General features: G+C 43.1%; 1 protein-coding gene across 2 annotated transcripts in view; it reads right to left on the bottom strand.

Moving 5' to 3' along the window:
• LOC120047639 (furin-1-like) overlaps positions 1–22207 on the bottom strand; it is a 96354-nt gene extending 74147 nt beyond the window's left edge. Inside the window, exons 1-2 of one of the 2 annotated variants that reach the window (XM_038993194.1) lie at positions 21603–22207; positions 16814–17132 (exon numbers count right to left, since the gene is read on the bottom strand). In XM_038993194.1, the coding sequence (XP_038849122.1) occupies positions 16814–17014 (201 nt within the window). In that variant the 5' untranslated portion in view covers positions 17015–17132; positions 21603–22207. Of the gene's footprint in view, positions 1–16813; positions 17133–20238; positions 20366–21602 lie in introns of those variants that run through there. The other variant, XM_038993188.1, reaches the window with a different exon arrangement.
• Positions 22208–23219: the final 1012 nt, after the last annotated feature.

The following is a 23219-nucleotide window of genomic DNA, read 5'->3' as shown; positions in this document are numbered from 1 at the left end:
ATTTTGTCTTCACCACAAAGTCACCTCCCAAATTTTTTTACATCCAGATTATTATATTTCCTAACACTATTTAAAAAAATATTTCCAACATACTCCCCCTCAATAATCAGCATCGCTGATAAATAGGCTATGGACATGTTGCGTGTATTTGTTTCTATTTTAATTGTCATCAATTTCATCTTCATACTACAGCATAGCTGTTGCCTTCATACTTTCCTTGTCAATTTATTCTCTTTTAGCCTAAGGTAGGCCTAGCTTTTTCATACGTTTTAAGGGAAGGAGAAATATTTGCTTGTGTCTGACATATGCTGGTGGCTTTGATGGACGCAGGTTCTTTTCAGGGGAAGTTTGGAAAAGCTTACAATTTATCCTACCATTTTTACCGATCTGCGTGACAGTTATGATTATTTATTATGTGCATTATTGTGAAACAGTTTCATTTCAATAACGTTTTTATTTCTCAAAAATCACTGTCACGTGGTTAATCATAAATATCTAAAAGTTCAAATTCAACTAAGGTGGGAGCACCAGCCTCTGCCACGTGGACACATTGATAGACTGTGGTCCATTGGCGGCTAAAGAAATGAACACATAGAACTCAGAGATAACATATAGGCCAGGGCAGCAATTCTGGTTCATCTCTCTATTTCACCTCCCTGCCTCACTTTGACTTGAGCTATTGCTAGCAACATTGTCTAAAATCATCAACTGAATCCAGCCAGAAGCTGGTGCTAGCAAACTTCAAACATCGTATCAACTAGCTTATTCTTGGCCTTCAGAGTTTCAGTGAGCTCGGGACAGATGGCTGTTTTTTTTCATGACGTTTCCACTGGAAATATGGAATCATCAGATCATGATATTTAGCTTTCACACGGAGGCTTGGTGATTAGAGGCCCGGGAGTGTTGGAAAGATTTGGTCCCTGGCTCCCATGGCCCCGCTCTGGTCCCTGGCTCCCATGGCCCCTCTCTGGTCCCTGGCTCCCATGGCCCCTCTCTGGTCCCTGGCTCCCATGGCCCCTCTCTGGTCCCTGGCTCCCATGGCCCCTCTCTGGTCCCTGGCTCCCATGGCCCCTCTCTGGTCCCTGGCTCCCATGGCCCCTCTCTGGTCCCTGGCTCCCATGGCCCCTCTCTGGTCCCTGGCTCCCATGGCCCCTCTCTGGTCCCTGGCTATCTGGGTGTCCACTCCTGATGTAGGCTCCAGATGGCCGCCTGCTGACAGGCTGGCTTTTACTACAAGTTCATTTCAGGAGAAAATGTTTTTGTTTGGGAGTCGGGGTACGGCCATCCCAGCCCGGCTCTGTCCAGAGGTTAACCTCATACTCAGGTCATGTCTCTTTGCGCCAAACAAGACCTGCGCCAAACAAGACCTGCTTTTGCAATGCAAAACGTTTCCACCCCAACTACTGACTGTTCTCACGGGCCAAGTTGAGGGTAGTTCAGCAGATGATGAAAGGTAATTTACCTCTTAAATAATGCTCTGCCTTCAGGCTCATCACCAAAAAGGTTACGAAAAGTTATACGTGTTCCAAAACCATCAAAATGTCTCATGCCTCAACTCCAACTCTGGAGCAAAACAGAGTTGATCCCACCATTCTCAAGATGCCAGAGACACTGATTAATATCTTTACAGTGTTATTGATGTCAGGGAGCGCAGCACTCGTCTATAGGGAGCAACAAAGGCCAAAGACAATGCAGAGGTCATCTGTTAACCACCAAAGAGGTGGGAGGAGAAAGTCGCATTTCGACATTACGAGACCAAAGGGCCAACTCCCATGGTTAGGTCTAAGAGCCACGGTCACGGTTTTATCATTACGGCACTTCAAAGCTACAGCTAAGAGGCATCCTGCTCTGGCTGTATAGAAGCGGCACGCTCCGTTAGAGCCGTCAACTATCATTGGCTAAAGTAGGCCACAGCCGAGTCCACAGCACAAGTCACAGGCCTGTTAAAGATTGACATAGCGATTGCACAAGTATGCCATGTTACAAAACACTGCAAAGCCATAATGCAATATTTACCACAGCAGATCTATAGCCAAAGTGTTTGCAATACAGTCTCTCCAACCAAGGGAGTGGTAACTCGTAAGCCAACAAAGTCACCTCACCACACTGGGCGCTAACAGTTTCTCCAAGAAACCATATCATGAGAGAGTCCTTGTGTTCAGGCTGTGAGAGGAAATGGGGAGTAGGGGTTGAAGAGGGGTTTGTGTTTGAGAGAGGGGTGAGGGAGCATGATAGGGGTGTGTTCGGTTATGTTTAGGACCTGAACTGGTGCTGTGCACAGGAGAAAGCACCTTTGTGGAGTAGAGCTGAATTCTGCCTAGTGGTGCCTCAAACCCCATCAGCATGCCATTTTCTCCCAGTCACCCTCGTCCAATAACTTCCTCATTCCTCGCTCTCCAGCAAATCACTTCAAACCCCTGTTGACTCCCAGTCAATAACCTGGGCTCCCCAGGAACCAATTATGGGCTATGTGAGTCCAGCCTCTCCTATTCGAGCCTGAGGTTCTGTTCCCCATTAGCTATAGCTAGATTTTAGGGGGCTAGAGAAAGCATCAAGAGCAAAACAAAAGGGTCACAGCTGATTTATGGCTGGTGGAGTGGCCCAGGTCCAGCAGCTAGTAGAGAGACTTGAAGAGTTGGAAACACACACAGTTCCCATGAACACTGGATTATATTCATATCGTTCAAGATTCCCCTCTGTATGATTTGAGACATGGCAAAGCTATTTATCAAAACCAACTTCAGTGAACATAGAGAAGTGTGTGTGTGTGTGTGTGTGTGTGTGTGTGTGTGGCTGCTTACATAGTGTTTTTCTGCAGCGGCAAGCGTTCATCTGTCGTCACTGGCACCAGGCCTGGTGATTTACAGTAGGTGCAGGGAGTTCTGGCACTGCACCACAATATGCCCATGGACATTTGGAACCGCTGCAATGCGCACTTACAATCTCCAAGTCCTCATTGTCCATCTCTATGCCAGAGATCAACTGCTAAGAGATGAGCATCCGGATGTGTTCTGCATTACTTTGCATGAAAAGTATTTAGTCGTTTCACACAACCACAAGATCAAAACAAATGTAAAAGCACTGGGAAGGAGACAGAGCAGAGAGACTTCTGACAACAGAACAGAGAAGTCTAGAGCGAAAACAAGAACTATACAGATGGGGAATCTAACAGATAAACACTGCGGATGCCTGTTGTGCACAGATAGGCCTCCAGGCTTGCTACATGCAGTGTATAGGCCTTAGCTTTCCATAGTTAGCCATGCCTTTAGGAAATTGATGTCAATCTTACCCAAGGCAATTACACAATAACAGAATTATGCTTTGACTCAGATGTTTCACTTTTAAATGTATGCCAAAGAAAAAACAAATTCAAAGTTTAACTAACCATACAACTCTAAGCACAAGGACTACTTTGAACAATTTACACAGAAATGTTCACAAAAACACATTTTCTGGAAGAACTGTGCAGATGCAAAGTTTGGTAAAAGAATTATAGAAAAATTTAATTTTACAAAAACTTAAATACCCTGCTCAAAAAAATAAAGGGAACACTAAAATAACACATCCTAGATCTGAATGAATGAAATATTCTTATTAAATACTTTTTTCTTTACATAGTTGAATGTGCTGACAACAAAAATCACACAAAAATTATCAATGGAAATCAAATTTATCAACCCATGGAGGTCTGGATTTGGAGTCACACTCAAAATTAAAGTGGAAAACCACACTACAGGCTGATCCAACTTTGATGTATTGTCCTTAAAACAAGTCAAAATGAGGCTCAGTAGTGTGTGTGGCCTCCACGTGCCTGTATGACCTCCCTACAGCGCCTGGGCATGCTCTTGATGAGGTGGCGGATGGTCTCCTGAGGGATCTCCTCTAAAGCATCCGCCAACTCCTGGACAGTTTGTGGTGCAACGTGGCGTTGGTGGATGGAGAGAGACATGATGTCCCAGATGTGCTCAATTGGATTCAGGTCTGGGGAACAGGCGGGCCAGTCCATAGCATCAATGCCTTCCTCTTGCAGGAACTGCTGACACACTCCAGCCACATGAGGTCTAGCATTGTCTTGCATTAGGAGGAACCCAGGGCCAACCGCACCAGCATATGGTCTCACAAGGGGTCTGAGGATCTCATCTCGGTACCTAATGGCAGTCTGGCTACCTCTGGTGAGCACATGGAGGGCTGTGCGGCCCCCCAAAGAAATGCCACCCCACACCATGACTGACCCACCGCCAAACCGGTCATGCTGGAGGATGTTGCAGGCAGCAGAACGTTCTCCACGGCATCTCCAGACTCTGTCACATGTGCTCAGTGTGAACCTGCTTTCATCTGTGAAGAGCACAGGGCGCCAGTGGCGAATTTGCCAATCTTGGTGTTCTCTGGCAAATGCCAAACGTCCTGCACGGTGTTGGGCTGTAAGCACAACCCCCACCTGTGGATGTCGGGCCCTCATACCACCCTCATGGAGTCTGTTTCTAACCGTTTGAGCAGACACATGCACATTTGTGGCCTACTGGAGGTCATTTTGCAGGGCTCTGGCAGTGCTCCTCCTGCTCCTCTTTGCACAAAGGCGGAGGTAGCGGTCCTGCTGCTGGGTTGTTGCCCTCCTACGGCCTCCTCCACGTCTCCTGATGTACTGGCCTGTCTCCTGGTAGCGCCTCCATGCTCTGGACACTACGCTGACAGACACAGCAAACCTTCTTGCCACAGCTCGCATTGATGTTCCATCCTGGATGAGCTGCACTACCTGAGCCACTTGTGTGGGTTGTAGACTCCGTCTCATGCTACCACTAGAGTGAAAGCACCGCCAGCATTCAAAAGTGACCAAAACATCAGCCAGGAAGCATAGGAACTGAGAAGTGGTCTGTGGTCACCACCTGCAGAACCACTCCTTTATTGGGGGTGTCTTGCTAATTGCCTATAATTTCCACCTGTTGTCTATTCCATTTGCACAACAGCATGTGAAATTTATTGTCAATCAGTGTTGCTTCCTAAGTGGACAGTTTGATTTCACAGAAGTGTGATTGACTTGGAGTTACATTGTGTTGTTTAAGTGTTCCCTTTATTTTTTTGAGCAGTGTATATCTATCTGCTACGAATTAAGATTAAGTCTGCAGAAATAATGGGTTGTCAGCTAAGACATGACACCTTGTAACCAAAATGTTATATCATTGGTCCCTGAGCTGTACTATACAGAAATTCATAATTATGGATATGAATATCATTACCTTCATGGTGAAGTAGCCTGAATTGGTACACAAAGGTAGAAATTTGGGAGAAATATATTTGGGTATACAAACTGGCTCTACACTGGCTATTATCGTAATGAGCTCTGCCCCCAAACAAGACCACATTTGGTTGGTCCGGACCAGACCAAATCTGAACCAATCATGTACATCTGTTTTTCACAAGTTTGGACATCACAGTAGACATGTTCAGTATAGTACATTATACTGTACTCTAGTGTGCACTGCTGTACTGTGCTGTCCAAACGTCTATGACTGGTTCGGATTTGGTCCGGCCAGGGTGGATTGACCAAATTTCCGGTGTTGGTCAGTGCTCAGTGGGTGAGGATGCTTGTTACAGTAAATGTAAAATGGGTAGGTAGTAGGTGCATGCAGCTCAGACGCTGCATACATCAACCACGTCATTGACTTTCACCAACTGACAGATTGCTATAACATATGTGGCTAGCTGATAAAATACCTATCTAGGCGTTGTAAGGTCTGGCAGGCATCAGCAAAGCCAAGGCAGAGGAACACACCCATTAACTGGAGCAAGAGAAGAGCAGCAGAGAGAGAAAGAGTGAAAGAGGGGTTGTCCAGGCTTTTTTCACAGTCTTGCTTTGACCACCAGACAACAGAAAGAAAATAAAAAAGTTATGAGCTGAACATAACAGTATGGCAGTGGACGGGAGGACAGTAGCAGGTGACCCAACTGTGGTTTATGACTACTATCATTTCCCATTGTAGCCAATTAAATTGCAGTAATTCCGTTACTGCAGTTATTCCGTTACTGATAAGCCTTGGCTTATTCCCAATTTGTAGGATGGAAAATGGTTGAAATGTATGCCTTAATTTCTCAAAAGGATAGACTAAGCCTTCATTCGACATGAGCCTATGAACTTCACATGTTGATGCTCATGGGTCCTTTTAGATGGAAATGCCCCCCAGTAACACTAATCACACCCAGTCATGGTGTGGTGCTGGTCTGTAGCAGCACTGATTAGAATCAGCCTGTCTCATGATGGCAGAGATAGACCATCCTTCCCCATTAGATCATGTATGGGTTTAATGCTAGGCCTTGTGCGTTGTGGTTCCACGTAGTACAGAAGGGATAGAGTACTCTTAACAAAATGCAGGCACAGAGTTGGAGGTTCAATAAGTGGAATGAACTGGAGGCTCCTGTTCTTATTATCATGAAAATATTTGACCTTCTCTGATCAGGGTACCCCACCTTGCACTTCCTCATCCTAGCTTACACTCTGAACACAGGAAGCGTTCACATCAGCCATTAGTGACAGAAACTACAGCTCTCGTTTGGAAAAAAGGAAACGGCAGGGTTCTGAGAAATGCTGGATTCTACTTTGATGTGCGTGTGTAGGAAACGATGAGGCATTTATTTATTCATCAGGTTCCTTCCCACATCTGTCTATAAATAATCAAAATAAGTTGTCATTAAAAGAAAATAGGACAGGAAATGCAGATTTTGTTAAAGATCTGTACACCAGTAGCAAGGCATTTCCGTCACAGGAAAACAGCACAAACCTGTTTTAAATTCCTGGGAACTATGAAAGTAGGTGGAGAAAAGAGAGACATCCATCATGCAAACACTGCTTTTCAAACAGCTCTCAACTTCATATACAAGTGTGTTTAACTTCTGCTATTCGACTTACCCCAACCCAATGACGGTGCCAAAAGGTCACCCATGTTATAAAAGCCAGGGTGAATCACTCTATAATGACAGTAATTGACTGTGGATAGGTAAATCAGGAGTAGGTAGAAAGAGGACCAGAGAGATAAGACCATTAACCCAGGCAGGGGCAGTAAACCACACGAGACGAGGTATACCCCAGAAATAGCAGACTATTCCAGCAGAGGGACAGGTTTAACACCAGGACTCCGAGCGTCATCAACATCGCAGGCGTTATGAGCTTCAGCCACGATGGGAGTAGAGACTAGAGGTCGACCGATTAATCGAAATGTCTGATTAATTAGGTCCGATTTCAAGTTTTCATAACAATCGGAAATCTGTATTTTTGGACACCGATTTGGCCGATTTTTTATTTACATCTTTATTTAACTAGGCAAGTCAGTTAAGAACACATTCTTATTTTCAATGACGGCCTAGGAACGGTGGATTAACTGCCTTGTTCAGGGGCAGAACGACAGATTTTTACCTTGTCAGCTCGGGGATTCAATCTTGCAACCTTACGGTTAACTAGTCCAACGCTCTAACCACCTGCCTCTCAATTGCACTCCACAAGGAGCCTGCCTGTAACGCGAATGCAGTAAGAAGCCAAGGTAAGTTGCTAGCTTGCATTAAACTTACCTTATAAAAAACAATCAATCAATCATAATCACTAGTTAACTACACATGGTTGATGATATTACTAGTTTATCTAGCGTGTCCTGCGTTGCATATAATTGATGTGGTGCGCATTCGCGAAAAAGGTACCTAACCATAAACATCAATGCCTTTCTTAAAATCAATACACATGTATATATTTTTAAACCTGCATATTTAGTTAATATTGCCTGCTAACATGAATTTCTTTGTGTCACTTCTCTTGCAACAGAGTCAGGGTATATGCAGCAGTTTGGGCCGCCTGGCTCGTTGCGAACTGTGTGAAGACTATTTCTTCATAACAAAGACAGCCAACTTCGCCAAACGGGGGGGGGATGATTTAACTTCTCTAGGATAGGGGGCAGCATTTTCATGTTTGGATGAAAAGCATACCCAAATTAAACTGCCAGCTACTCATCCCCAGAAGATAAGATATGCATATTATTAGTAGATTTGGATAGAAAACTCTGAAGTTTCTAAAACTGTTTGAATCATGTCTGTGAGTATAACAGAACGTATTTAGCAGGCGAAACCCCGAGGACAAACCATTCAGATTTTTTTTTTTTAGGTCACTCTCTTTTCAATGGGTTTTCATTGGGAATCCAGATTTCTAATTGACCTTCTTGCAGTTCCTACCACTTCCACTGGATGTCAACAGTCTTTAGAAATTGGTTGAGGTTTTTTCCTTTGTGTAATGAAGAAGTACGGCCATCCAGAACGAGGGTAACTTGAAGTGTACTGTTAGATAGAGGCGCGTGACCAGAAAGCTAGCTACAGTTTGTTTTAATCCTGTATTGAACACAGATCATCCCGTCTTCAATTTTATCGATTATTTACGTAATACCTAAAGTTGTATTACAAAAGTAGTTTGAAATGTTTTGGAAAAGTTTACAGGTAACTTGAGATAATTTGTAGTCACGTTGCACAAGTTGGAACCTGTGTTTTTCTGGATCAAACGCGCCAAATAAATGGACATTTTGGATATATATCGACGGAATTAATCGAACAAAAGGACCATTTGTGATGTTTATGGGACATATTGGAGTGCCAACAACAGAAGCTCGTCAAAGGTAAGGCATGAATTATATTTTTATTTCTGCGTTTTGTGTTGCGCCTGCAGGGTTGAAATATGCTTCTCTCTCTTTGTTTACTATGGTGCTATCCTCAGATAATAGCATCGTTTGCTTTTGCCGAAAAGCCTATTTGAAATCTGACATGTTGGCTGGATTCACAACAAGTGTAGCTTTAATTTGGTGTATTGCATGTGTGATTCCATGAAAGTTTGATTTTTATAGTAATTTATTTGAATTTGGCGCTCTGCATTTTTACTGGCTTTTGGCCAAGTGGGACGTTAACTTCTCTGGGATATGTGGGACGCTAACAAAACCGCATTTGCGAAAAAAGCACAATCATTGCACGACTGTAACTAACCATAAACATCAATGCCTTTCTTAAAATCAATACACAGAAGTATGTATTTTTAAACATGCATATTTAGCTAAAAGAAATCCAGGTTAGCAGGCAATATTAACCAGGTGAAATTGTGTCACTTCTCTTGCGTTCATTGCACGCAGAGTCAGGGTATATGCAACCGTTTGGGCCGCCTGGCTCGTTGCGAACAAATTTGCCAGAATTTTACGTAATTATGACATAACATTGAAGGTTGTGCAATGTAACAGGAATATTTAGACTTATGGATGCCACCCGTTAAATAAAATACGTAACAGTTCCGTATTTCGCTGAAAGAATAAATGTTTTGTTTTCGAGATGATCATTTCCGGATTCGACAATATTAATGACCTAAGGCTCGTATTTCTGTGTGTTATTATGTTATAATTAAGCCTATGATTTGATAGAGCAGTCTGACTGAGCGATGGTAGGCACCAGCAGGCTCGTAAGCATTCATTCAAACAGCACTTTCGTGTGTTTTGCCAGCAGCTCTGCTGTTTATGACTTCAAGCCTATCAACTCCCGAGATTAGGCTGGTGTAACCGATGTGAAATGGCTAGCTAGTTAGCGGGGTCACTCGCTCTGAGACTTGGAGTAGTTGTTCCCCTTGCTCTGCATGGGTAACGCTGCTTCGAGGGTGGCTGTTGTCGATGTGTTCCTCGTTCGAGCCCAGGTAGGAGCGAGGAGAGGGACGGAAGCTATACTGTTACACTGGCAATACTAAAGTGCCTATAAGAACATCCAATAGTCAAAGGTATATGAAATACAAATGGTAGAGAGAGAAATAGTCCTATAATTCCTATAATAACTACAACCTAAAACTTCCTACCTGGGAACATTGAAGACTCATGTTAAAAGGAACCACCAGCTTTCATATGTTCTCATGTTCTGAGGAAGGAACTTAAACGTTAGCTTTCTTACATGGCACATACTGCACTTTTACTTTCTTCTCCAACACTTTGTTTTTGCATTATTTAAACCAAATTGAACATGTTTCATTATTTATTTGAGACTAAATTGATTTTATTGATGTATTATATTAAGTTAAAATAAGTGTTCATTCAGTATTGTTGTAATTGTCATTATTCCAAATAAATAATTAAAATTGGCCCGATTAGTCGGTATCGGCTTTTTTTGGTCCTCCAATAATCGGTATCGGCGTTGAAAAAACATAATCGGTCGACCTCTAGTAGAGACGTCTCAGGCACGATGGGAGTAGAGACGTCTCAGGCACGATGGGAGTAGAGATGTCTCAGGCAGGCCAGACACAGAGCTTAGGCAAAACACCCATGGCTGAGAAACAAACTACTGCAGTACACCTGCATTCTCGGAGAGCTCTAGCACGCGACGAGAAAAATTATATATTCTCGGGCCATTTGGCCACCTATCTAATCCACTTTTAACAGTGAAATTAGAAAAATGTGCTTGTGTTTTTAACAAGACATCAGTGGCTCATTACTGTAAAAAACAGCCAGGGGCCAGAGTTGCTGAGTCCCAGGGGTGGAATGGAACTCTACAGGGACAATCAGGGGGGTCATAAAAACCCCTCAGCTGCAGCCTGTGATCTCCCTGCCCTCCCTCCACTTCAATACAACACCTGCACACACCAGCCCCACACCACAGCTGGGGCATGCCATTCCTCACCAGGTCCTGCTCACGCAACCCTCATTTCCTTCACTATCAGTCCAGGGAAGGCTGAATAACTGCTTTGATCAGAGCTCTACTACAATTTATTTTGCACAATGACTGGCGATGGATGCCTCATTGAAATCAGGAAGATCATTAAGTATGACTATTTCAATAGAGAATATCTGCATGACGGTATTATCGCATTTCTGCATGATTGTTTCACCTCCTTTAATGTCATTTCAAAGTTAATACATATTAATGCAGGTGCGATGAACAGATACTGCACATAAATGATGTACTGTTGGCTGAAGATGTGACTGTTCCATGTAGAAAGGTGTAGTCATGGTTCTGTATGGCCTCTGTCCACGGCCTTCTATACAGATAGATAAAGCAGATGAACACATACTCACACTGATCCACATGGTAATGAGATGAGTGTGGAAGGCCTTCAAAATACAAAAAGGGATGGAGGCCCCCAGCCTGACCTTACCACACACACACACACACACCACCCAGGGCGAGTTCAGCACCCTCCCTCCGACTCGCTGCGCTACCCCCCCCCCCCCCCCAGCACCCCCTCGTAAATATAAATCGCTGCTCCCTACATTACCATACTCCAATCATCTCACACTTCATTCAGCCGAGCAGGCCATACAGAGCGCCTCGCTCCCTCTCACTTTTAGTGCCCAGTTGGCCCCCTCTCCTTTGCTTAATGGTCTATTTTAATGAAGGGGGGGGGGGGCTGCACACGTTGCATCAACAGCCCATCAAGTCATCAACCTTGCCTGATGCTGTATGTGGCCTTGCCTTGTCCACAAAACAAACACAGCTGTAGTCAGTGCTGCTCTAGGTGCGATGTTCAATCTTCCGGGGACACATTAGCTAGGAATTTCTACGTTTGCAGGTTTCATGCCACGTTACCCTGTGAATGGCCTTTTCCTCCTGGCAGGTTTATGGTTTGGGTCAGAGAGAGTTAAGGTCACACAGTGTGTCACCAAGCTGATAAGAGACAGACGATGAGGCATGTAGAAACTACCAGTGAGGTGGCTGATCTGGATGTCAAGATAATGTGGTTGCAACAGCCTATGCAGATGTCAAAACACTGGTTTTCCTGTAGCCACATTGGAGGTGGTAGCGTTCTAATAATCACACACACAGTGACTGAGTACTCACTTGCAGTGTGAAATCTAACAGCGTAACAGGGTCAACTCTGTCCTCTAACTGGAGCCCACTGCAATTGAGTAAACATGAAGGCTAAATATATACCATTTGAGGAAGTACAAATACCAACAAAAAAAGTGCCACACTAGTATTGAGGAAGTTGGCTGCCTTATTCCTCAAGAAGAGTCCCGAGGGCAATGGAAGATCAATCTAAATGTCTGAGAAGACTCCAATACCACACTGCTGCGGAGAGAAAAATGTAAATACATTTCAGACTCCATTTCCAGACTCTGACAACTCTAAAGTGGAGGACAAGAGCTTATAAAAGCTGAAGTGTTGTCATTACAACATGTCCCTTCCCGCTGTAGGTCTGGGGCTGGGCCAGGTATGACCATGTAGAGAAAATAGTGTTTTTTGCATTAGCCGAGTAGAGTTACTGATCTGACCAATGAGGCTTGGCTAAACTTGGCTCTGGTCAACCGAGTGAGGCTCAAAAAAATTTAAGTCTCCAACACGTTCAGATCCCTTTATGGTGATGGGACAAATCTACTCAGCAGTCATACAGACAGAGAGGCCAACACACAGCTCACAGTATCCTGAAAACAGTCTGAGTAAGTGTCTCTAATGGTCATGTCTGGATTCCTTATTCCCTTATGGCCAACACATAGTTAATGGCTTACTAGTAATCACAGTAAAAACAAAGCCATTGGGCATTTCACAGTGAGACTACTGATTAGTCTGCACTCTGTGTCTCGCAGCATAAACAACATTCCTGATGATTAGTAAGAAATACTGTCGGAATACAGGCCCCTAATCACAAATGGATGCCCTGTGAATAGAGGTGGGGTCTTTAAAATTGAGAGGCCTAACATCTGTCAACAGAGAGAAAAGAGACCCACAGGCCAAGCCTGCCCCAGTGCAGGAAGCCTGGCTTCATGTCCGACCAAGCTCTTCAATTACTGTCAATATCACTAAGGGGAAGGAGGGGTCAGTTGGTGTGGAAGAAGGAGCTACAATCTCTTACCGGGCCCTCCAGATATCCACTACTGTCCCTGGTTGGCTGACTGCTACAGAGGTAACCTAACTACCATATGTGAGGGCCGGTCACCGGTCACACTGGCAGGGCAGGCTGATTAAACTCTCCTTAGATTCCGTCAGAAGGAAGAATTACTGGGTCCCCCTTTCCATTAGGACCAATCAGTAACCCACACGTCAGCCAACAAGCCCACACCACTACCAATTACTGACATTATACACCCACTAAACACAACCTAGGAGTCAGTGGGAGGAAAGGTTTATCGTCTGACCTTCCCATAGCCCAGAATAGAATCTGTTCATGGATGCAATGTAAACACATTATAAAGAAATCAACTAAAAAGAGAATATTTTCTTGCAACCATTTTGTGTTTGTTTGCTAGCTAGTGATTTCACAATCCTCCCCAGTTATTTTCCCAACATATTTTCCCCAAAGGGATTAAGCAATCTTATTTCATCTCTCTCGCATTCTCTCTAGTGAGTTTTCAGAAACCATTGATTGATTTTTGCAACCTTTATTGAGTCTGTCTGAGCTCTAAAAAGGTCTAAGCTGATGTTTACTATGTGGTTCAGATCATTATTTGATAAATCAACATTATTGCCCATGGCATTAGTATAAAATCGACCTTTAAGCAAAAAGGCCTTTTAAAGGAAATTGACTCACAGACACTACATTTCCACAGTAGGCAGCATACAAAACATCTGGATGGAAACTATTACAGAGAGACATGTCAGAACGATAAAACCCCCGACTAAAAGGTATCACCTTATAATGGCACCGGAATAATTATTTTACACACAGATCTATCCCATGACCAGGTGCATAATGAATGATTTCTAACTGGAAGACGTGATATCTAGTTGCCTAGCAGGATACAGGCTAACCAGGAAGGAAGCTATTAACGTTAAATGTGAAATGGATGCAAAAAGACAAAGGCAAAAAAACTAAAGTACTTCTACTCATCATGCCCCCGTTGAAGTCTTGGAGCAACCAGAGAATATAGTGGCTCACTTACAAACAGGAAATGTTTACATTTATTTTACACCCGCCCACTGGCCCCTCAACAACAAACTATCCCAAGTAGAGCTTAATTATTCATAGATTGTCCTCAAAACGGAAGGAAAGAGAGGAACAGTGAAAACTTAAACCCTGGTGGTGCTGTTCATAGGATCGGAGTCCCATTCCTGTCACTGCCTGTTAGTCTTCCCTCAGCAGCACTGTGCAATTCATAGTTCAAAGTCCCATCTCACCCACGCTCTGATTGCGCGTTCCAGTCAGGAAGCTCCTGTCGGATCATCTGTTCCTGACACAAACACACAGCTCTGCTATGCAAACAATGCCACAACACAGCGCATTGAGGAGACGAGAGGGAAGAGTCTGATGGCTAGTTCAAAAAGTTCTGTTAACACCACATGAAATGTACCATGACTTGCCTCTCAGCTGCGACAAAGGAAGACCACCACAGAAATAAGTTTGTGGGATGTTTCATTGAAAAGAAACAGAAAGTATGGAAGACTGTGGTAGTGTTGAGAACACCAACATATCAGAGAGACGGGGGAGGTCATTTTCTGATGAACTCATTTACCACAAACAAAACAGCAGGCTGAGCATATGGCGAACTTTGAAGGCCTCCTCCCCTTAAGTAATGAGATTAAAAGCTGTGTGAAAAGCAGAGAGATGAGTGAAGCTTTCAGGACAATACAGAGATCTCTACAGACACACACAGGTGTGTGATTCAACCATTTCGCTACACTCACAATAACATCTGCTAAACACATGTATGTGACCAATAAAATTTGACTTGATTCGTATGGAGGTTGTGGTCAGCCACTCTCAGTAAGAGAGTAACAGAAGAGACATCTTACCCAGAAAGGCAATACTGCAGTCATTCAGGTAACTGTGTTTAGTCTGTTTGGGTGAGTCATTTCTCTGGAATGGATGACCTGAAACTAAACAGTCATAGAGGGGTTTCTATAAGGACCACTGCCTCTGGTACACTAATATTTTGCCGAAATCTCCAGAAGAAGCACTGCATTTTACAAGTTATATGGGATATAAATACCATTCAACATTCTCAATATTACTCCTATACATAATATTTTTTTAAAGATACAGTTGAAGTCAGAAGTTTACATACACGTAGGTTGGAGTCATTAAAACTCGTTTTTCAACCACTCCACACATTTCTTGTTAACAAACTATAGTTTTGGCAAGTCGGTTAGGACATCTACTTTGTGCATGACACAAGTAATGTTTCCAGCAATTGTTTACAGACAGATTATTTCACTGTATCACAATTCCAGTGTGTCAGAAGTTCACATACACTAAGTTGACTGTGCCTTTTAACAGCTTGGAAAATTCCAGAAAATGATGGCATGGCTTTAGAAACTTCTGATAGGCTAATTGACATCATTTGGGTCAATTGGAGGTGTACCTGTGGATGTATTTCAAGGCCTACCTTCCAACTCAGTGCCTCTTTGCTTGACTCATGGGAAAATCAAAAGAAATCAGCCAAGACCTCAGAAAAAAAATTGTAGACCTCCACAAGTCTGGTTCATCCTTAGGAGCAATTTCCAAACGCCGGAAGGTACCACGTTCATCTGTTCAAACAATAGTACGCAAGTATAAACACCATGGGACCACGCAGCTGTCATACCGCTCAGGAAGGAGACGCGTTCTGTCTCCTAGAGATGAACGTACTTTGGTGCAAAAAGTGCATATCAATCCCAGAACAACAGCAAAGGATCTTGTGAAGACGCTGGAGGTAACAGGTACAAAAGTATCTATATCCACAGTAAAACAAGTCCTATATCGACATAACCTGAAAGGCCGCTCAGCAAGAAAGAAGCCACTGCTCCAAAACCATCATAAAAAAGCCAGACTACGGTTCGCAACTGCACATGGGGACAAAGATCGTACTTTTTGGAGAAATGTCCTATGGTCTGATGAAACAAAAATAGAACTGTTTGGCCATAATGACCATCGTTATGTTTGGAGGAAAAAGGGGGAGGCTTGCAAGCCGAAGAACACCATCCCAACCGTGAAGCACCGAGGTGGCAGCATCATGTTGTGGGGGTGCTTTGCTGCAGGAGGGACTGGTGCACTTCACAAAATAGATGGCTTCATGAGGAAAGAAAATGATGTGGATATATTGAAGCAACATCTCAAGACATCAGTCAGGAAGTTAAAGCTTGGTCGCAAATGGGTCTTCCAAATGGACAATGACCCCAAGCATTCTTCCAAAGTTGTGGCAAAATGGCTTATGGACAACAAAGTCAAGGAATTGGAGTGGCCATCACAAAGCCCTGACCTCAATCTTATCGAAAATGTGTGGGCAGAACTGAAAGCATGTGCGAGCAAGGAGGCCTACAAACCTGACTCAGTTACACCAGCTCTGTCAGGAGGAATGGGCCAAAATTCACCCAACTTATTGTGGGAAGCTTGTGGAAGGCTACCCAAAACGTTTGACCCAACAATGTATAGGCAATACTACCAAAAACTGATTGAGTGTATGTAAACTTCTGACCCACTGGGAATAAAAGCTGAAATTAATCATTCTCTCTACTATTATTCTGACATTTCACATTCTTAAAATAAAGTGGTGATCCTAACTGACCTAAGACAGGGAATTTTTAATAGGATTAAATGTCAGGAATTGTGAAAAACTGAGTTTAAATGTATTTGGCTAAGGTGTATGTAAACTTCCGACTTCAACTGTAAGTATTTTTCTGCTCTAGTAAAGTGATATAATTCAATTGGTTCCGAGTGCTTCGGAGGCTTGGCAACTTCCAAGTGTAATAAATATTTAAGCCAATTTGGGGTCAGGTATTTTGGCACTAACAGGCAATGTGGGAAAAGACGTCTAGATCAGCACTTTCTGCAGTAGATGTTCCCTAATTATTCACTTAGACAAAAAAACACACAGAGACACAAACAAAAGAGGGTGAAGAATCCCCAACAACTCACATTGCCATGGTTGACGAAGCCATGTTTACTGGCAATGCGGTCAGCCTCATCTGGTCCTCCAGCGATGTGGACGGCCCATGTGTTGGTGTAAACCCTCTGACCAAGGGCCATGCCCAGCCCAGACACCAGCAGGACCAGCAATGGTCCCAGTAGCAGCCGCGACCAAGGGCCCATGGAGGAGGATGGAAGACCCAGAGCCATGGTGTCCTACAACAGCGCAGTCCCTGAGCTCAGCGTCTCTATGATAGGCCGGGGGTGGCCAGGGGACATACAGGGGCGCAGAGAGACGACACAGGAACAGTCACTGCACCGGGATCACCTAAGAAGAAAGAGAGCGTTACTAACATGTAGCAGAGCTCAGCACAATGAGAAAAACAACTCCTACAACTTCTATTCAGAGCGCTGTAATAGTGAGCTGAAGCAGCATGTATTGTCAGAAGGAAGGCAATCCTGCCAAGGTTTGCTGACTTGTTACATCGCAACCATGACAACAGCATTACAAAAGGAAAGCGGTGTGATGTGAAGATGTCAAAATTTACAATGGAACAATACCAGATTAACAACAGACTTGAGTTAAAGGAGTCCAAGGTCCTTACTTCTCCCTTTCAGTGAAGCTATGACAATTAAACACGTATGGTATTTGGAATTACAAAAAGGCACTTTGAAAGAAAATAATCATTAGTTGAAGGAAACAGATTCCATTCCAATTTCTATAGCATAAAAATGTTGATTGCAAATGCAGACTGTGTGTGCGTGGTGGGGGGGGGGGGGGGGGGGGGGTTGACTTTTCAACAGCCTGTTCCCCTGACAAACTAAAAACAAATCCATGACAGTTGAAATATTATTTTCCTCCTAACTTTGCTTCTTGGGTTTTCTCAGCACTGGAGGTGGTGGAGGAGTGGATGTCTCTTACCATGCATTATGCAAAGCTTATGGATCACACATGTACTATTCTACTTCCCCTCTCACTCTCCTTCGGTAAGCCAAGATAGAAGACTTTCGCCCAGCAATGACCAAAAGTCACCCAGCAGTGACTAGTCTAGGTCTTCACCCATGAGAAAACTTTTCCAAGTAAAGAGCATTGTGAACTGGAATCATGAAAACACTGTCCAACCCCATAGAGATCCCTAACCACTAGTTTGAGAGGTGTTCAGAGTGAAACCAATTAAGAAATGTAGCCCAGCTGACTTCAGAGAATGTGGTTGAGGCTGCTTTGAGACTTCCATTACTTCTCCAAAAAGCTACAAAGAACACTGGCCCTACCTGTTCCTCAACCTTCCAAGAAGATTTTTCATCGAACAAAACATTTCATTTCCAGCTCAATCTTTCAAAAGGAAATCGGATGATGATGAGTCACGGAGAGAGTCCGAGAGAGAGAGAGAGTAATGGGGAGATTTCAGCTGGTATTCCCTATGAGGATGAGTGTTAGCCATTGGCAGTCAGTTATGAGACCTCAGCTGGGATGAGGCTCTGGCTGAGGAACCTTGGAGGCTCGTAGGCTCAAGCTCCACACAGGAAAATTTGAAAGAAGAAAACATTAAAAAACATGCAAGGCTCGGCTCCCCTTTGAAGCACTTTTGGCAATTGAAACCCAATAAATGCAAATTACAGAGCGTCTGGAAAAAAGACAATGTCTTCAACAAAACAGAGAAATAGTGTTGCTTGGCATGAATATGCTAAATGAGAAGCTGGCTGAAAAATCCTGGAGGATTCAACCCATTAAAGCTTAAAATAGCAGGCAGAGGTAGAAAGAAGCATGGCACAGTTAAAATCTCTTCAATACTGATCTAGCTATAGACCTACTGGCCGTTAGTTACAAATAACTATTCTCCAAATAAAACTACTTCTGACTGCGCCTTTCAGACAATTTATAGGGATGAGGAAAAATCCCTACTGACTCATACACTTACTCATAACTAAATGTTTAAGTTTGTACTGTAGTATCCTAATTCCATCACAAATATCATTACATAAAATAAACCAACGCTTCTTTGTGCCCAAAGATTTATGATCCACTTAGAGAATTATTTGCAATGCTAAAGACACAATGCAGAGGTCTAGATTAAGCACTGGTTTAAAACCTGCTAAACCACATGGTCATGGTGACCATTAGCTTCTGGCAAAACAACTTGTTTTTCAAGCTCAGAGACCAAAACATTCCAGTCTAAAAGGCTACAAACAAGACAAAACACTTATCTGAATGAACATTTGATGCATTCCAGGTTATTTCATTCAATGAAAACATTTCAAAGAACTAGTTGAAATACTACTAGTCCCTAGGGTTTGTGAAATCCATTGACAGAGTGGCTGTCAAATCCCTGTCCAGTGCTCCAGGCAGCGTGTTCTGTTACAGCTGTTCCAATAGACCCGACAAAACATACCCACCTAACAAGTAGCAACATTTCCACTTTATGTACTGCCTTGTTCTGCTGTTGTTCTGGCTGGCAACATCATTGTATTTTATTTTAGAGGGGGTGATGAATTTTTTCATCACTGAACAATTCAAAAACAGCTCTACAAAAAGTACCAGTATGAAAATACTCAGGTGGATCAACTTCAGCTTTCAGAACGGATGTATTATTCTGACAGAACACTTGGCCAAAGCCACCAAATACAATGCAATTTTAACTTTAACTATAACTGACAAAGTACCACACTGTTACAATAGCAGGAATATGCCCAGATTGACAGCTCAAGAAACAAGGAAAAAGAAACTGGCATTCCAATTATTCCACAATGATGATTGACATTACTAGTTTCACAGAAAAGGTTCTGAGAAAAAAATGCCTGGCAAAAAAATGAAAAAGCCTTAGCTCAGAAATGAGAAACATTTAAGCCACACGAAAGCCATTATATCACGCTCAGACACACTATTTGGCCCATTGTTCCCTAAACCTCAGTGCATGTGGAACCCTGCAGGGAAGAAGAGCTGCGGTGCTGCCACAACTATGAGAGGAGAGGAGTTTGCTCTGCCAACTGCAGCCAGTGCTATCAGAGCAGCAAACACAAAGTTAGACAGTCTGTAAAGTCAGACCGTTCCTCTGAGATGAGCACAAATCAGTCTGATTCTCTATGGTTCATTTATTTATTCGGGCACACCAAAGCTTCTTTGTGCCCAAAGATGTAGGATACACTTAGAGAATTACTGGCAATGCTAAAGACAATGCAGAGGTCCAGATTAAGCATTGGCTTAAAACCTGCTAAACCACAGGGTCAGAGTGATAATTAGCTTCTGACAAAACAACTTGTTTGTCGAGCCCAGAGACCAAAACATTACAGTTTAAGAGGCTGCAAACAAGACAAAATACTTATGAATAAAATGTTGATTAAACTCACTGGGTTCTCTCTAAATTCCCTAAAGAAAACTACAGTCTTTAGAGCATAACACTTTCAAGGGAAAAAAAGCTGTAAGATATGCAGCTCACCTTTGAGCTTCAGACTATTGTTGTTGTTGTGATTCTGATGCAGTCCGATCTGATGCGGAGGCAGCACACACAGACAGAGGTGTGCACCTTCCCCAAGCCTCCCTTTAACGTTCACAGACATACATGGCTCAAAGTACACCCGCCCCTAGTGACCTCATCTGGGCACTCAACTGTTCAGCCAGAGTTTAATGTCAGTATAAAACCATATACCGTGGAATAACAAAAGCTCAACTACTTTACTGCTCGCAGGAGAAAGTGGGAAACCAGACATTTTTCTGCCAGTTCTCATAAGTGTTAGCAGAGTAAATAATACCATACATCAAAGTTTGGCAGCAACTATTATAAAGCTGCACAAGTGTTAACAGATAGATGTGAATCAAAATCAGCAAGTAGTCATACATTTCACAACTCTGCTTGAAATTATCTAAAAGGGTCACCAAAGGCCAAATGGAAAACACATTACATCCTAGGGTGATAATTTCACCAAGTGTAAGTCAAAATGCAGATGGGATGGTGATTGCCCTTAACAGGAGATAACATTGGCAAACCACAGAGCAGTGCCCAAGGTTAGAATCCTTCAGCATTTTCCTCTGCCAGAGGTGTCAGGTCTCCCTACTAGCAATCAAAACATGGCCACTGGCTCAGGAGTTGAGGAATGGCTAAAAAGTCAACAAATCTCAAACAGGAACAAACTTTCAGAGTCCAGTGGTTATTTGCACAATTTGCATTTTCCCCAAAGGCAAATTGGAACTCAGGGAGAGGACAGCCAAGCTCTGACACACACTAACCCGGAGACATGATAGGGGCACTTAAAGGGTGCTAATCACTTAATATGTGATGAAGACAATACATTTGTATCACAATCCACAAAGAGTATCCAGGTCCTACGGTTAACATTTACAGCATACTACAATATCCTGTCTTCTTGTCTTGAGCTCCTCTAACACTCCACTATATGTTGCTTGCAGATAATTAATATGCTCGGTCATAAGGAAAGTGTTTAATTACCATGAACAATGCCTTTATCATATAGAGTAACAAGGCTACAGTAGTAGCGTTTTCTCCACTGAATAGACACTTCTTCAAATCATGTATGTCCCCCAAGCAAGCTACAATTCAAATTAAAAAAATATTTCAAGAGGCCTTTCTTAAAATTGGGAGCAAAACATTGAATATCTCCTCTTTTGACAGTCATACCAGTGAGTCAACATGCCCAGTTAGGCTATAAAACTTCTGCTCGTAGCTCAAAAAGTTACCCAACGTTTCACTAAACCATTCGAGTTTCATTATATTATATTGTATGACAACAATTATGGTTCATATCAGAAATGGCTTATTATTGCAACAAAAAAACAGTAACTCACCACAAATGTCCTTGACAACTGCAAACGGTTTGGCGAAAAACTTCGAATACAATAAATTCCTGAATCGTCTCCCGCTGGTATTTCAGTAAAGTAACACTGTATCGCGTTATCAGCAACAACTACTTGATACAACGTAGCCTACTGCGATTCTGCGGCGCTCAGAGCACGCGCTCTTTCACCCAATTTCTCCCCTGTGTCTAATCCCAGCCTTCTGTTTCTCTGATCGTTCCGATTTGGACGGTAATCGGAATATAATTTCAAATAAACCCACTCCACAGAACAACAACAACAACCGGGATCGACGGCGTCAAGTTTCAGCTAACGTTACGGCCAGGCTCGTAATGCCCTTCTAGCCGACACAGTTACAGCCCGAGTGTCTCTGTAGATAGGGACAAGGCAATACCGATGACAGGCAACGCACACTCCTCGCACTAACCAACTAGTCTGGCCTCTTCCAGGAACGAAGGCACACCAGTACAAAACTCCCCATGAGCGCCTCAATTATCGGGAAACTTTCCAATGCCTTGGGGGGGTTTATTCTGTAAATTTACCAGTTCCCGTTTACATTATGCATGATCCCCTGTCTTCTTTGATATACTAATTAATCGAATATACTCTTACAACTACCATACTACATTGTTAATGGTTACAAAATAAATAAAAATAATATGAACCCTCTCAAAACAGCTGAGGGGTCCACATTACGTAGCCCCTCAGGAAATACGTCATGGCGACCGAGGGCGAGGGGAAAATGCACAGGATTTGGACACACCTACTGCTCAAGAGTAATATACACAGTACTATATCGCCATCTGCTGGAATAATCTATAACAATTTTTTTTATTTTTTTATTTCACCTTTATTTAACCAGGTAGGCCAGTTGAGAACAAGTTCTCATTTACAACCGCGACCTGGCCAAGATCAAGCAGAGCAGTGTGACACAAACAACAACACAGAGTTACACATGGAATAAACAAATGTACAGTCAATAACACAATAGAAAAGTATATATACAGTGTGTGCAAATGAAGTAAGATTAGGGAGGTGAAGCAATAAATAGGCCGTAGTGGTGAAATAATTACAATTTAGCAAACAAAAACTGGAGTGATAGATGTGCAGAAGATGAATGTGGAAGTAGAGATACTGGGGTGCAAAGGAGAAAAAAAAGACAAAAAGACAATATGGGGATGAGGTAGTTGGATGGGCTATTTACAGATGGGCTATGTACAGGTGCAATGATCTGTAAGCTGCTCTGATGCTTAAAGTTAGTGAGGGAGATATGAGTCTCCAGCTTCAGTGATTTTTGCAATTGTTCCAGTCATTGGCAGCAGAGAACTGGAAGGAAAGGCTGCCAAAGGGGGAGTTGGCTTTGGGGGTGACCAGTGTTATATACCTGCTGGAGCGTGTGCTACGGTTGGGTGTTGCTATGGTGACCAGTGAGCTGAGATAAGGGGGGACTTTAGCTAGCAGGGTCTTGTAGATGACCTGGAGCCAGTGGGTTTGGCGACGAGTATGAAGCGAGGGCCAGCCAACGGTCGCAATGGTGGGTAGTATATGGGGCTTTGGTGACAAAACGGATGGCACTGTGATAGACTGCATCCAATTTATTGAGTAGGG

This window comes from Salvelinus namaycush, chromosome 1 (genome assembly GCF_016432855.1).
Source record: "Salvelinus namaycush isolate Seneca chromosome 1, SaNama_1.0, whole genome shotgun sequence".
Taxonomy (NCBI): domain Eukaryota; kingdom Metazoa; phylum Chordata; class Actinopteri; order Salmoniformes; family Salmonidae; genus Salvelinus; species Salvelinus namaycush.
Note: the sequence above shows the minus strand (reverse complement) of the source record. Positions and strands in the feature narration are given on the sequence as shown.